The sequence below is a fragment of the Pseudoliparis swirei genome, chromosome 24 (assembly GCF_029220125.1).
Source record: "Pseudoliparis swirei isolate HS2019 ecotype Mariana Trench chromosome 24, NWPU_hadal_v1, whole genome shotgun sequence".
Lineage (NCBI taxonomy): Eukaryota > Metazoa > Chordata > Actinopteri > Perciformes > Liparidae > Pseudoliparis > Pseudoliparis swirei.
The window spans coordinates 8367343-8383514 of record NC_079411.1 but is presented as its reverse complement, the minus strand read 5'-3'; the positions used below and the strand labels follow the sequence as shown (position 1 = coordinate 8383514).

At 43.2% G+C, this 16172-nt stretch overlaps 1 protein-coding gene across 10 annotated transcripts; it reads right to left on the bottom strand.

Moving 5' to 3' along the window:
* Window positions 1-3861: 3861 nt before the first annotated feature.
* On the bottom strand, window positions 3862-14878 carry LOC130189844 (hemicentin-1-like). Of its 10 annotated transcripts, none has more exons than XM_056408814.1 (9): window positions 14509-14598; window positions 13357-13439; window positions 12899-13069; window positions 12680-12826; window positions 10957-11088; window positions 10743-10864; window positions 8933-8990; window positions 5323-5397; window positions 3862-4978 (listed from the first exon to the last, which is right to left on the bottom strand). In XM_056408814.1, exons 3-9 carry the CDS (start codon window positions 12999-13001, stop codon window positions 4767-4769), a joined length of 849 nt encoding a protein of 282 aa, XP_056264789.1. In that variant the 5' UTR covers window positions 13002-13069; window positions 13357-13439; window positions 14509-14598; the 3' UTR covers window positions 3862-4766. The 10 variants fall into 10 exon arrangements, with proteins under 10 accessions (XP_056264789.1, XP_056264788.1, XP_056264779.1 ...); XM_056408813.1 differs by lacking the exon at window positions 14509-14598 and adding an exon at window positions 13770-14422; XM_056408804.1 differs by lacking the exon at window positions 13357-13439 and having other exon boundaries at window positions 14509-14878.
* Between the last annotated feature and the right edge of the window lie 1294 nt (window positions 14879-16172).

The following is a 16172-nucleotide window of genomic DNA, read 5'->3' as shown; positions in this document are numbered from 1 at the left end:
CAGCCTCTGCTGCTGAGAGCCACTGAGCCACATCCTGATCACGACCAGGGACAGAGGCTGCAAGCTGGGGAAGCGTCGACAGACGGGAGGAGCTGCACATGGAAGAGATGTAAAACCCAAAACAACATGACAGTACATGTACAATCGGAGGACAGGGAAGAGAGCTCCGTGATTACAACAATGTCACAGAAATGCACACCTTGATCCAGGACCGTGTTTCTCCGTGTGTCCACAGGGGCCTTATTCTGAGATGGTGAATCTAGAGAGGAGTGAGATCAATTGAGGAAAGGCAAGTGAGACATTAAAAAAATCAACATTTAAATATCCTTTCTCATTGCAATGAAGAAAAGTAGAACATGTACCCCCAGGAAGGAATGGTGCTGCTGGTATCCCCGGCTCTGCAGAAGAAGTGTGGGACGCTGGCTTTGCATGTGCTTTGGAACAAAGTTTGAACAACAGATGTGAAAAACTAATTGTTAACAGCAGATGTTATCAATACATGATTAATATACACTCTGCGAGGCTAGGAGCACTACACACTTGGCCTCAACACGTTGGGTTCCTGATCTTCCCTCACAATGTCATTTTGTGTCATTTTCTAGGAGCCATCTGAATAATTTCCCCTTGTATTTACCAAACTGCAGGACGTACTCCCCCATCGCCTCCTGTCGGTCGGACACATCTCCTCCCCGCTGAAGGAGCGTGGTGTGAGCATTGGTGCTCACGCGATGCTGGAGCTGAGCAGGAGACTTGTCCTGAAGCGAGGGGTCTGTTTTAATCCTCATGGCCTCATCGGAGGCCCGATGGGAACGACACCGCCTTCCTGCCTGGGAAGAAGTTGGTGGTCTTCTTCATCATCTCCTGTGCACAGCAAAACACAACGCAGCGCATAGACAGAGTCCCTCACGTTAACCAGAGCTACCAACTCTCACGGTTTCGCCGTGTGACACACGCTTTTGCATGTTTTCACACGCTCTCACGCCACACAACCAATATCTCACGGCAAAAGAAATTCTGATTTTGGCCAGAGGCGCGTTGGTTTCTTTTCAAACTCCGCGACGATAGATGGCGCTAAGGAGCGCATCTATAAACCTATTCGCTGCAAAGACATCCTATTTACCCCAAAGAGTCCCGAAGTTAGCAACAGAAGAATATTTTCAAACAGACACAACGAGCAGAGACTGCGGTGTGTGAATGCAGGGCTCTCAAGTGTCACGCATTGAGCGTGACAGTCATGCATTTCGTTCTTACGTCACGTACTCCCGCCACACATCGTATTTCTCACGCTGAAAAAACTCTCGGCTATTTAATGTTTTAATGTGCCGCAGCACGCAAACATGAGCTGGCCGCGCTGCCCTCACCGTGGAGGAATCAAGCGCTCCCCTGGAGTTCTGCTGTGAGGTGCCACTTATCAGCCAATCAAAAAATAAATGGGCTACACAATAGCCAATCAGAAAAAAACCTATCTGGGTAAGATTTAATCCAGCAACCAATGAAAATAAAGCATCCTGGATAAATATGTCACTCTTGCCTGTCTTCAAAACTTAAGAGCCCTGTTAATGATTCAATTAAGTTCTCACTCTCTTAAACTTTAAATCCTGAAATAATTCGTTGTGTTTGTGCGTGTGATTTTGTGTGGTGATGTAAACTCAGCTGTCATAACAAGCAGCAGGAGAGCACCTTGTTAACCTCTTGGTATACTGCATGCCCAAAACATAGCATTGTTTGTTAAGGCTGCCCACATAGCATTTATCACTTTATTTACAGGCCTAGGAAAAGGACCCTCTCAAAAAAAATTCAAAACAGCACTTTGAACAAGTAAGATGTATTATAAAGAATTTAACATAAAGACAGGACATTTGTGCAATAGAATTAGGCATGTTTTTGTAAATGAGAGTAGAGTTATTAAAAAACATTTTAATTCTTTAAGGTAGCAAAGATGTCTCGTAAAAGACCTTTGCCAGGCCAGAATACAGGGAACAACATGGGTACAACGCCACATTAATTCAAATTTCCTGATATTATAGCCACCAACGTGTGTGGCTGAGTGAGCGGCAACATTTTGGTCACCCCCGACAAAATCTCACTCCAAGGTTTTTTGAAAAGTTGGCAGCTCTGCGTTAACGGTGATGAGCATTTGTAATAGCTAGGTAACAGCTTCATTTATTACACAGATATAGGCAGACAGACAAGAAAACTAAGTGTTTTCCACCTTAATTATTCTATATTCTGCTTGTCATAGAACTTGAACCCATCTTAAACGTGGGGAACTGTAGTAATTACCCATTCAAACTAATATTATTCATAAAGACAAGTCAATGAGTTCATGTTGATGCTGACCACGTTACACACACAACAATATACATTAAATACGTCCCATTAATTACGTTATACTGTGCTAGTGAGGTTGCTAACACAGTGTTACAATGCTAACCAACACAAGTGAAGTAAACTATAGAAACAGTTGACCAACATATACAACTGAGAACCGTTCATTAAGTAACTTCATTGACAAAATGCGGCGTACTTACGTGTAACCGTTTGTCCGAAAAAGAGCCGCGAAAAGACGCTGCGCGAGGCTCAGGTGTGTGTGCTGCTGCGGGTCGTCTCCAGGGTTGCCAGGTCTGTGTGACAAAACCAGCCCAATGGCCAAGAAAACCAGCCCAAGATCAGAACTCAAAATATGCCCGTGCTCTGCTCGGTGTTCCCGTCCTATTCTAAGAGGTATGTGACTTTATTTATTGTTTGATCTCTTCCGTTGTTCCGGGGTGTTCCGTAAATCCTTACTACGTCAATCCTTACGGTGTTCCCCGGCGTTAAGGCGCTTGGCACGGCTTGGCCTCCACATTAGCTCGGCGGCGCTGCGTTAGCCGCTTAAGTAGTCTTGGTGTTGCTTGAAGTCCAGTCTCGGTCTCGTGTCTTCTCCCCTCCCCCCTCCCCCCGCCTCACCCAGTCCGCCGCGTGCTCTGAAGTTCCGTGAGTTTTAACGGCCGCTAACTCATCATGTTGGGGATGGTATTCTGTCATGTTCATAGTCTTCGTACTTTTAGGAATAACGAATTAGAGAACAAAAACTATTTTTAACAATAAGTTAAAAATTAAGCCCAACACACTATCTTGACGTTTAGTCAATTGATCTCACTGAGCGCTCCGGCGGCGGGGCTCCGGCGGCGGGGCTCGAACCCACGAACTCTCGACCCTCTACTGAAGCCGAAGGGAGGCGTGCGGGGGTGCAAATGCGAGTGCTTTTTATTCCACTACACTAGTGTGTCGGGACGATTAATGATGGCACAAAAGGTTAATTTATCCTTCTATTTCCTCTTTCCTTGACGCCCAGCAACAGTTTGCATGAAAACAATTGACATATACGTAATAATACAAATATAATAATAACGAATTAAGAGTGTATATATAAATAAATCAGAATTAATAATAATTAATTCAGAGTTCATGTGTAAACAATAATAATTCAAAGAGTAGACTAATTAATTCAAAGAGTTGACAAATTAATAATCATAAATCAAGAGTTGACAATTGACAAATACATAATATTAGTAATAATAATGTTGGATCACATGTTAATAAGGTCAAGATTCCAGGTTTCTTTAAAGGCACAACCTGCCTGCACTTCAGCCTCTGACGCAACAGTTAAATAAACTACCGAATCACACCATCGGTGGTAAAATACCAGCCATTTTCTCTTTCGGGGAAATGACTTAAACACAAATGGCACAATGACATGCTTGAGATGTGACTGGCCTTCTGATCTCAGGGAGCCATTAACACTCGGCTGTACATTGGAGTATTTTGTGCTGCTCATTTACCAAAAGTACAGCAGTCACATATTACACAGTAAGCCGCTTCATTGATTCCTTTGCACGTGTTTTAATTTAACAAGCCAGGATCCAGTCGACCGATTGACCGTAGAGGACTACGACGACAGGCAGCGCCCACCGGTGTGGCCCGAAGCATCCGGCGTGAACCATCCGTGGACGAAGTCCCGCCGCCGCCCACCTGCCTCTGGTCTCCTGAAGCGAGACGGAGAAAATGATCATCCGTCTCCACAGTGACTGAGTCAAGAACATATCTGAAAACATCTTTTGATTTCTTTTGTAGCGAATTAATGAAAATGAAATAAATTGTTCACCTTACGCTAAACTGTCAGTATTTAATTTATAGTCCCTGAAATGATGGAAACCATGGGAACAATGTCTATTCCTTTTGTAGGGAGATTTAAAATTAAAACAAAAACTTTTAGAAATAAAAAGGACAGTAAAAAAGACAATTTGTATTACATTTGACTTAATAATCATCTTAAATGAGGACATATTTCAACTCAAAATCCAGTTTATTTTTCCAGTGGATAGTCTAGTTTTTCTTTTACACACAATTCATTAAATTATTTCCTTTTAGATGTACCATGCGTCCGTGTTTATCCTAATTTTTATTTTTATTAGACCCTGCTCCCCATTGTTAAATGACAGAAATGAATGAGACAATAGTTTGATTAAAAGGATAAACATTGATATCAATGTTTATTCTTTTAAATCAAACTGCGTTAATTAACATATCTCCACCCCCCAGAGTGTCCCTTATCCAGGTGAGAAGGGAACTGAGGAGGATCAAAGTGAGGAAGGCCACGGGTCCAGACGGCATCAGCTCTGCTGTGATTTTTGAAATGTCCCCACTGGGACGAATAAAGGTATATATCATATCATATCATATGAATACAACAGATTTGTTTAGTCCTGGAAAATAACATTATTTTAAAATTCCAGGACATTTCCAGGTTTTCCATGAGCGTACAAACCCTCCTTCCAGATGTTCATGTACATGTCCGTTAGGTCCCCATCTACAGAGAACCGCTCGAGGGAAGTGAAGAAGAGGTCGGTACCCCTCTGTAAAGGCCGTCTGGTGTAGAGCTGCTGGACTCGGTCTGCGAAGACCTGAAGACCTGAAGACCTGAAGACCTGAAGACCTGACCCGCATGTCGGTCTAGTTAGGAAGCAGAGTCCGATTGTGTTCCAGGCCACATGGTCCACCTCTACTCTAGTACCCTGAATGTGATGATTGTTGGGTTCCTCTACAGTTTCTATTCTTTGCATTTCCTCATGTCATTAAAAAATAATTTTTTTAAAAGACAAAGAAATAAACACAAGATTAATGTGATAATCGATGAAAGTAATCGTGAGCTTCAGTCCTATTTAAAGCAACGTACCGCCACTTCCTGCTCGGCCACGCCGTGAGGGGTGGACCTCAGTTAATAACAGATGAACACATTAATAAATGCCTCCAAAGCGACCGCTGAACATCTCCACCAACCTTTGATGGACACGTTGGGTTGGTGGCGCCTTTGTGACGCTTCCTGCGGCGCAGCCTGGTCCTCTCTTCCGGCTGCTGAGGATGAAAGTCAGGAGACACAACTTTAAACACACTTCACACTAACACACACACTTTCTTCTTTCCAGTTTAGAGCGTATCTAGTTTGATAGACAGGAAGAACAGAAAAGTCATAACTATATATATGTTGTATTATTATTAGAGGCTCAACAGACATATTAACAGATGCTATTGACTTTGTTTTGCACGCGCTTCTTTCTGCATGCAGCTTAATGCAGCCGAGACAAACTAAGGACGCCGTGTTTAAATATAGACGTGATGGTCAGATCTGTAAGAGAGCCAGTTGTTGACATGATGACGTAACCTGATGTGGCACCACGGGGGTTCTGACTGGCTATTTATTATTTTTTGTGAACCAAAGAAGTTTAAAAAAACTATATATATATATACTATATATATATGTATATACGTGTGTATATATACTATATACAGGACTGTCTCAGAAAATTAGAATATTGTGATAAAGTTCTTTATTTTCTGTAATGCAATTAAAAAAACAAAAATGTCATGCATTCTGGATTCATTACAAATCAACTGAAATATTGCAAGCATTTTATTCTTTTAATATTGCTGATTATGGCTTACAGCTTAAGAAAACTCAAATATCCTATCTCTAAATATTAGAATATCATGAAAAAGTATACTAGTAGGGTATTAAACAAATCACTTGAATCATCTAATTAACTCGAAACACCTGCAAGGGTTTCCTGAGCCTTGAAAAACACTCAGCTTGGTTCAGTAAACTAAATCACAAGTATGGGGAAGACTGCTGATCTGACTGCTGTCCAGAGGACCATCATTGACACCCTCCATCAGGAGGGTAAGACACAAAAGAGGCACAAAATCCAAGTTGCTTGAAATCCAGTGTGAAGTTCCCACAGTCAGTGATGGTTTGGGGAGCCATGTCAGCTGCTGGTGTTGGTCCACTGTGTTTCATCAAGTCCAGAGTAAATGCAGCTGTGTACCAAGAGATTTTAGAGCACTACATGCTTCCGTCTGCTGAAAAGCTCTATGGAGATGAGGATTTCATTTTCCAGCATGATCTGGCACCTGCCCACAGTGCCAAAACCACCAGTAACTGGTGTACTGACCATGGCATTACTGTCCTCGATTGGCCTGCCAATTCCCTGACCTGAACCCCATAGAGAATTTGTGGGGTATTATGAAGAAGAAGCTGAAAGACACCAGACCCAACAATGCAAATGAGCTAAAGGCCGCTATTGAAGCATCCTGGGCATCCATAAACCCTCAGCAATGCCACAGGCTGATTGCCTCCATGCCACGCCGCATTGATGCAGTAATCCGTGCAAAAGGATTCCCAACCAAGTACTGAGTGCATTAATGGACATTTTCAAATGTTTGATTTTGTTTTGCTGTTATAAATCTTTTTTTTTACTTGGTCTGAGGAAATATTCTAATTTTATGAGATAGGATTTTAGAGTTTTCTTAAGCTGTAAACCATAATCAGCAATATTAAAAGAATAAAAGGCTTGCAATATTTCAGTTGATTTGTAATGAATCCAGAATGCATGACATTTTTGTTTTTTTAATTGCATTACAGAAAATAAAGAACTTTATCACAATATTCTAATTTTCTGAGACAGTCCTGTATATATATACAGTTGTATGCAAAAGTTTGGGCACCCCTGATAATCTCCATTACTTTCATCTATAAATTGTTGGGCATTTGGATCAGGAACTTCTTTGTCATATATATAATACTTCATGGACACAGTGATATTTTAGCAGTGAAATAAGGTTTATTTGAGAAACAGAAAATATGCCATATGCATCATAAGAGAATTAGACAGGTGCATAAATTTGGGCACCCCAACAGAAAAATCACATTAATATTTAGTAGAGCCTCCTTTTGCAAAAATAACAGCCTCGAGACGCTTCTTATAGCTTCTGATGAGTGTCTGAATTCTGGATGAAGGTATTTTGGACCATTCTTCCTTACAATACATCTCCAGTTCAGTAAGGTTTGATGGGTGCCTAGCGTGGACAGCCTGCTTCAAGTCACCCCATAGATTTTCAATTATATTCAAGTCTGGCGACTGGGATGGCCATTCCAGAACATTGTAGTTGTTCCTCTGCATAAATGCCTCAGTGGATTTGGAGCGATGTTTCGGGTCGTTGTCCTGCTGGAACACCCAACTCCGCCGTAACTTCAGCTTTGTTACAGATTCTAGAACATTATTGTCAAGAATTTGCTGGTACTGAGTTGAATCCATGCGACCCTCAACTTTAACTAGATTCCCAGTACCTGCACAGTACAGCCCCACAGCATGATGGACCCCCCACCAAATTTGACTGTGGGCAGCAAGTGTTTTTCTAGGAATGCCGTGTTCTTTTGCCTCCATGCGTAACGCCTCTTGTTGTGACCAAAGAGCTGTAGCTTTGTCTCATCAGTCCACAGCACTTTGTTCCAAAATGAGCCTGGCTTGTTCAAATGTAGTTTTGCATACCTCAAGCGAGCCTGTTTGTGGCGTGTGTGCAGAAAAGGCTTCTTCCGCATCACTCTCCCATACAGCTGTTCTCTGTGCAATGTGCGCTGAATGGTGGCGCAATGCACAGTGACACCATCTGCAGCAAGATGACCTTGCAGGTCTTTGGAGGTGGTCTGAGGGTTGTCCTTGACCATTCTGACCATTCTTCACCTTTGCCTCTCCGATATTTTTCTTGGCCTGCCACTTCTGGCCTTAACAAGAACTGTGCCTGTTGCCTTCCATTTCTTAATAACATTCCTCACAGTGGAAACTGATAGCTGAAACCTCCGGGATAACTTTTTGTAGCCTTCCCCTAAACCATACTGCTGGACAATCTTTGTTTTGAGATCATCCGAGAGCTGTTTTGATGCCCCCATGTTGCCACTGTTCAGAGGAGAATCAAAGAGAAGCACAACTTGCAATTGGCTACCTTAAATACCTTTTCTAATGATTGGATGCACCTTTCTATGGAATTGAAGGCTTAATGAGTTAATCAGACTAATTATGTGTTGCAGTTAATCAGCGATTTAGTAGGTACAGGTATTCAAATCGACAAAATGATAAGGGTGCCCAAACTTTTGCACAGCCTATTTTTCACATTTGATTTAATTGCACACAACTAAATACTGCTACACTAAATATCTTTGTCTGGGAAACACCCCAGCACTCAGTGTTAACTAGAAAATGAATATTACACAACTGTGATCTTTTTTTGGTGAAGACAGAGTAAATTATCATGCAGCCTCAGAGGGGTGCCTAAACTTTTGCATACGACTGTATATATAATATGTGTGAGTGGAGTGGAGCGAAGAGGAGGAAGGGGATGAAAGGGAGGAAGAAAAAAGGAAGCGATACACACATACATATACACTTACACAAGCACACACACACCTACAAACACACACAAACACATGTACACACACCTACACACGCACAGACACATAAACACACATACACTTAGACACGCACATGCATACACACACGTACAACCACACTTACACACATGCATATAGTCACACATGCACACACATAAATATACACACGTACGGAGATGAGCTGCTCCCGGTACAGCGCCACCAGGCTGTTGAACTCCTGCACCGTCTGGAGGGCAAAGACACGCAATGAGACCACCGGGACCGGAGAGACGGAACAGCGTCAACAAGGAACTACAAGGAGGCTACAGCGCGTGTGGGTGTTTGTTGTTGTTGTTGTTGTGGTCACTGTCGCGACAATGCTGCAACCTGTGCACGATGAAACACAATCGGGCTACACACAACACGCACCACCTGCATGAGACTTGATGTCGGTGCTCACCGACTGACAATTAACTGTTTAGGAACATCCAGGACAGTGAATGCTATATAAACACAATAGTTGTGTTATTGTAAATCATCTATGTTTAAATATGTAACACAGATTGTGTTCACTGTGCTGACACAGTGACTGTGTTGGAAGCGTCTTTGACCCGATTATTTCTTCTTCTTCTTCTCCGTGTAGTCCTGAGGCCAAAGCATTTCTTTATTTATGAAGTTCTACGGCTTCCAACAAACCAAGATATGCGTTTCTTGTCCAAAATCCATTTGTATATTCCCAAAAAATGAAAGAAATCAAAACACATGTCACCTGTGTGCTCCTGACCCTACAGCGCTCCCCCTGATTATATTGGCCTTTCTTCATTGACAGTGGTCCTGCGCCCCCTCGTGGCGGGAGGTTAAACAAAACCAAAACAAACTAAATGGCTCTAATGGCTGTGTTTATGAGGGAAGGACTTTGATATAGTTGCAGTGGGTATCATTTGCATGTGGAGAAACATCTTCACTTGTGCCACGATGTTTCTCATGAAGAAATTATCTTTTTATCCTGCAGGTGTTCCGATAGTGTTAATTCAGTAAAGACAGTAAAACTTCATAAAACGATGTCATTGTAAAGCAGCGGGCGCCGACCCGTCGATCGAGATCGACCGGAGACGTTCCCTGTCGCTCTCCGAGATAAAATGAAAATAAATTTAGAAACACATTGTTCCTCATTCTCAAACATTTTCTGAAGTGTGTTCTGAAACGTTTTATTCCTGACTGGAAGATCGACATCAGAAAACATCTCCGCCTGATTCATGAACGCCTGAAAACGGGTTCTGCTACACAGGTCCTACCTCCGTGAGTTCGGCTTTCCTGCTGTTGCCCTTCAAAACAAAAGCTCAACATTTAGATTTTTTTCTGTTCTGACGGAGCAATCTGGTTTACTTGAAAGTGATTGCAATTGTATTTATTCTATTATTTGAAAAAGCATAGATGCAGGAGTCACAAATGGTGATTCTCATATTTATTATTATTATGATTATTAAAATCCGAGGAAGTCTGTAGAGGTGATGTGAACGTAATCACCAAAGCTCTGAGTTCAGAACGAATCCCAGAGGAGAAAACGTTCATGAATACCAAATTTGCACCGAAAAACTCGTCAGTGGAGTTGAGAAAATCGCAAAATCAAAGACCAGGAGCCGGATTACTGACAGACGGCTTTAGACTGTCTGTCTGTGCTTATGAAACTACAAGCTGACAGACAGAGTTCAGTCACAGACAGAGCACTGACTGGAGTCACATGACTTGATGGCATTGTGATGAGAGCTGAACTTACATGTTGTCAGTGTTGTGCTGTAACGTCAGTTGATAAACAACTTTTATATTGGTAGGCGGAGGTCAGGGATCCTGGGCTCAAAAAGGTTGGTAAACACTGTTGTGAAGGGCCTCTGTCTTAATTGACAGGGGCCCTACGCCCCCTAGTGGCCGGAGGTTAAACAAAACGGCTCTTACAAATACATAAAACTGTGGATGTCCCCTGCGTGGTTTATTCCCGTACCTTGATGCTGATGTCAGCGTGCGAGGGCAGCTGCAGGACGTGTCCGTTCACCACGATGTCCAGCAGCAACGCTCCGTCCGAGTCCAGGCCTCGCGCAGCGAGGGTCATCCTCAGGGTCTCACCTGCAGAGAGTACACCAGACGTTAGTCAGGTCCCCAAACCCATCAGTCATTAACCATCTCACACGACAGCGGTGCAACCCGTCAATTCTCACCTGTGGCAAACTCCACCTGCGTCTCTCGCCTGAAGACGCTTCCCGTCAGCGCGTTGACGGCCTCGCCCACTTCCTGTGCAGCGGTCCAGTAGACCGGGTTCAGGATGGAGACGAGCGTTCTCATCGCGGGACCTCGAACAGCGAGAGCAGATTCAAATTATTATGAGACTTATTCAGGTGCTCTGGCTTCATGGAGCCAGATATCATTTGGACAATATTTAAATATATATAACAGGGTTCATCCACATGGTGACCACCACTAGAGTTATTTTTTTAAATCTCATTGTAAACATGAAAAAGTGATAGAATCTTTTATTTAAACTAACAATGAGAATTTCAAAGCATAGTTTATAACCTTAAAAGACTCAAATCAATGAGAGACAATAGTTTGATTAAAATAATAAAACATTGATGTCTTTTCAGTGAAGTTGCGTTCAACTTGCGGAAAATTTGCGAGTGTGAAAGAGTGAATGGCGACATATTTAGAGCGTCATTCGTTTAAAAAGCATATTAATTATTTAAAACTCTATTTAAAAGCATAACATGAACATAGGCAGGCACGTGCACAGACATTTTGGGGGGCAGGTGCTCAAACCAAAAAAAGGGCACCCAATGCCAAAAAAAAATTCTGACAGAGTTGAAGCATAAGCAGCAATACACTGATGATGTAATACATCCTCAACCTGCGTTTCCTCTGGCAGCATCAGACAGCTAGCTTACATTTTCTTTATGAATAAAGATGAATTATTATATAGCAACAACAGTACAAGCATTCTGATTGGCTAATGGGCGTCATGCCAGCCACGTATTGCCCTCCTCGCTGGTCTGATACAGATCCGTATGACCCTCTTACGTCATTTTCAAAATGAGTGATATTGATAGACATCAACAGCCAAGAGCAGTGGTCCTCAAACTAAGGCCCGCGGCCGGATACGGCCCGCCTCCACATTTGGCCCGGCCCTCTGAACAAGATAGGCCGTATGATTTTTTTTCAGTCTGGCCACGCAAATCCTAGACTAGCCCCTGTTAAATAGAACGGAATAAGAATTCTCGCTCTCTTTCTCTCTCTCTTTTCTCTCTCTCTCTCTCTCTCTCTCTCTCTCTCTCTCTCTATTCTCTAAACATAACTAACGTCAGTAAACAGCTGGACGAGGCTTTGAAATCACGGAGTTTGTTTATTTTTGTAGGAAACGTCGGACCAGTTGTGACGTCAGCAGTAATGTTTTCGTAGCGCTAATGTTGTGGTTGATTGATCACAAAACAACGTCAGGGGCACTGAGGAGGAGGTGAAGAAGGAAGAGGAGGGAGGGGCGGCGGAGGGAGAGGAGGGCTCGTGGTGGCCGCGGCGGGAGCGGGTCTAGGCGAAATTCTCACAAGAACTCCCTTAAAATTAGCCCCGTCGGATATTAAAACACATTTGGGGGGACTTGATGACAGAAAGAGTAACGTTTATTCTTAAATACGGATGAATAAAAAAAATGTGTCTTCAGCAAAAAGGGCACTTTACTCATCCAGGGCAAAGGGGCTGGTGCTTGAGCACCACTAGGGCTCTATCTGTGCACGTGCCTGAACATAGGAATATAACACATTTCCATGACTTTTCCAAAACTTTGGGGATTTATTTCTTTGGGAACTTTTCCAGGTCTGGAAATAACCATTTACAAATTCCCTGACTTTTCCAGGTTTTCCATGACCGTAGAGCCTGAAATATAATGAAACTGACCGAGTGTCCTCGGTACGTTGGTGATCGTGGCCGTGACGGTTCTGCCACCAGACTGGCCGTCTGTGACGGTGGCGTTGAGGATGGATATGCCGAACTCAATGTCGTTGATGTTTCCTACGATGCTTCCTCGTGCGCTCTGGGGGCCGCCTGACAACAACACAACAGTTTTAGTCGCAAACCCTAAATTCTGAACATTCGTATTAACAACAAATGTCTCACCTGGGCAGGCGTGAGCGTTACACCTGGAGAGCTGGGAGGAGTCTCCCGGACACGGCCGACCTCCGTTCCCACGAGGCGGACTGTTACACAGACGGACGCGCATCCTCTCGCCGCCGCCGCAGGAGTCGGAGCATCCTCCCCAGAGCTGCCACGAGGCCCAGCTCCAGTCCACTGCAAGAACACACACAAGTACACACATTCACTATTTACAACTTTGTGTTTCTCATGTTTTTTTATTTATAACTTTGTGTTTCTTGTGTTTTTTATTTATAACTTTGTGTTTCTTGTGTTTTTTATTTATAACTTTGTGTTTCTTGTGTTTGTAACTGTGTTTTTTTGTTTACCCTCGAAAAAGAGATTTTTAATCTCAATGAGATTCACCTAAAGGTTTAGTAATTACAAATTTAAAAATCACCAAAGAACTGTTCTTTGCCTGCCAGTGTAGTACCAACACTCACCTGGACAGGTGTCGGTGCTGCACCTCTGTATCTGCGTGTCTGCTCCTGCATAATTCCTCCTGCTTAATCTGGACCAGTGAGTGCTGCACAGGGTAGAGTATAGTTACGAGGATATATGTTGATCCGTAGTCTCGAATATATAACATAAGAGATGTGAGAGCACACAGTGTTGTTGTGGTATCACAATTTAATCGGAGTCGATCAGTTTCCCAGCTGACAGCGGTGGGCGAGCTGGGTGTAAACAACGGGCTACAGGCTTCATTACACACTGTATGAAGAGTAAACTGGTCTCACATCGACTGGACGTCAGATAACGACGTATAACATAAATATCAGACTGACAACAAGAGCATTTTGTCAAGTATTTATTGAAGTGAGTAGTATATTGAACAGGCATCAGCAGAGTCACCTACTTTGTCCTCGCTCCGTGTCCTCGGCGTCTCAACTACAGCCTCCCGAACAGGTATCACATTTTACAGCAAAGTCCTCCGTGTTTAGTCTTTAAAACATTAGCGTTACATCAAAAGAACGTGACAGAGAGGCTAAGCGATGGAAATGTGCATTTCCTAGTTAGTCGAGACGGGTCCTGAGAGGCAACTCGAGGCCACTCCTACGGCACATCTGCCTCATGCACGCGTACCAAAACCAGTTAATTCAAAAACCAGTTAATCCCGCACACCAGCCAGGCTCCCGGCAGTGACAATTTATCCTCTCTTTCGACTTCCGGGTCACGACATGGGAGGGAGGGAGGATGGCGGCGGGATCTCAAGCATGCGCAAAGACGCAAAGTCCAGTTTCTCATCCAATTCACCGTTACATGCCGCGATAGTCGAATTATCAACCGGATCGGATCGAGTTACCCAGGGGTGTTAATCGGATCGTAGTCGGACCGTACATAGTCGCACAAAGGTGTTTACATGAAACGGATAATTCGATTTCAGTCCGACGAAGCCAGTTATTCGAATGCATGTAAACGCACTGACTGACTCCTTGAGTGTCAGATTTACAAATATATAAACCCAAAAGGGTAGCTTATTCAATTGGCTACTGGTTATTTCATGTCTCATCAGCATTCTTCACACAACACACACACGCACACGGTAGGCCTACATATTACAGATACGTAAAGGTAAACAAAAGTTTGAAGCAAACCTTTTAGCTCCGGCGTTGGTCTACCTGTGTTAATCACGTCCACTTTTGACTGAAAGTCCAGTTTTGATACATGTTTAAGCTTTGATATATAATCCTCTTCCATGTTGGCGGTTTGGCGTAGCAAAATACAAACACAAACGGACTTGACTCGCCTGGCGCCTCTGCGTAGAAGAAGCAGCAACAAGTACCCGTTGGCTCACTAGCGCCCCCTGCAGGGCGGCAGAGTATTATCACCTCACCCTGCGCCTTTCCACTGCGGTTTAGTTTCCCATCAGCAAAACTAAATATGTCACTTACAAACATTAAACTGTAATGGTTAAAGACCTTAGCCAGACTGTGGATTATCAAGGCAAATAAACATATCTGCAAACATTATATTGGCGACATGCAGAGATACGGCAGCCCGCACCAGCCACTTGCAACCCAGCTTGTGATGGATTGCGCAATCAGAGGTGAGGCTCGACTCGTCGCCTCAACTCTCGTTTCATCCTGTGTTTGAACAGGAAATAGGCAAATTCAGCGATTTTGACTATAAAATGTTCGAAATTAGTCATACGTAAGGATCGGTGGACAAATAGGCAAATTCAGCGATTTTGACTATAAAATGTTCGAAATTAGTCAAGATTCAAGATTCAAGATTCAAGATGTTTTATTTGTCACATACACACACAGGGTGTGCAGTGAAATGAAAGTGGCAATGCTCAATGAAAGTGCAACAAGCACTATTTATTTACATATAAAAAACAACACAATATTTACAGTAAGTGTGTGTGTGTGTGTGTGTGTGTGTGTGCACAAGAGGGCAGTAAATATTCAATGCAGAGCCTTGAGTACAAGTTCACACAAACCTGAGAGCAAACTGTCTAAAACTCTCTCTAGGAATCAATAGAATAAGCTGCCAAGGATCCTCTAAACTCTACCTACCTTTTTCACAATCTGCTGTTTGTTGACCATGTCAGATCCTCATGATGTGACTCTGTTGTTGTTTGGTCTGTCCACAGTAGTTTTGGTGACATTATAGTCCTGTTGTCCCGCACAAGGGTGAGCAGGTCCTTCTCGTCTTTGTCGGAGATCAGGCCCACCACCACTGTGTCATCCGCAAACTTGATGATGGTGTTGGAGCTGAACCTGGCCACACAGTCATGTGTGGCCAGGTCACAAGCACTCATCCTCTTGTCTTCACAGGTCCAGTGCGAGCAGCAGATGGTGAGGTCAGCAGGGTCAGAGACGGTCTACGGTTTCTATGAAAACAGAAGACACAGTAAAATAAGTTATTCTGACCTACAGAAAGGAAAATCCTGATTTAACACACTTGTCTGGGTCAAAACACGCTTTCCAGTTTCAGATTCCAACTTTCAGATACCTACTAACGGCTAACTGGTATGTTTATGCAACCGTCTATTCATTTACACATTAAATATTGTCACATCTTGTGAGAGAAGAAAACTGCAACATATCCATAACCCTCCAAATAACAATACATTGGATTGAAATTCAGTTTCACTAATGCTGAAGTCTCATCCACTACTTTGTCTGTTTCTCAGGTACCTGGATCTGTCTGAGACCCGGGAGTCGTGCTGGGATTGACGTCTGGTTAGACTGCAGAATCCACAGGAGGACATGGAGGAAACTAAAGGAACTTGGGTGGTGCCATTGAGGATGAC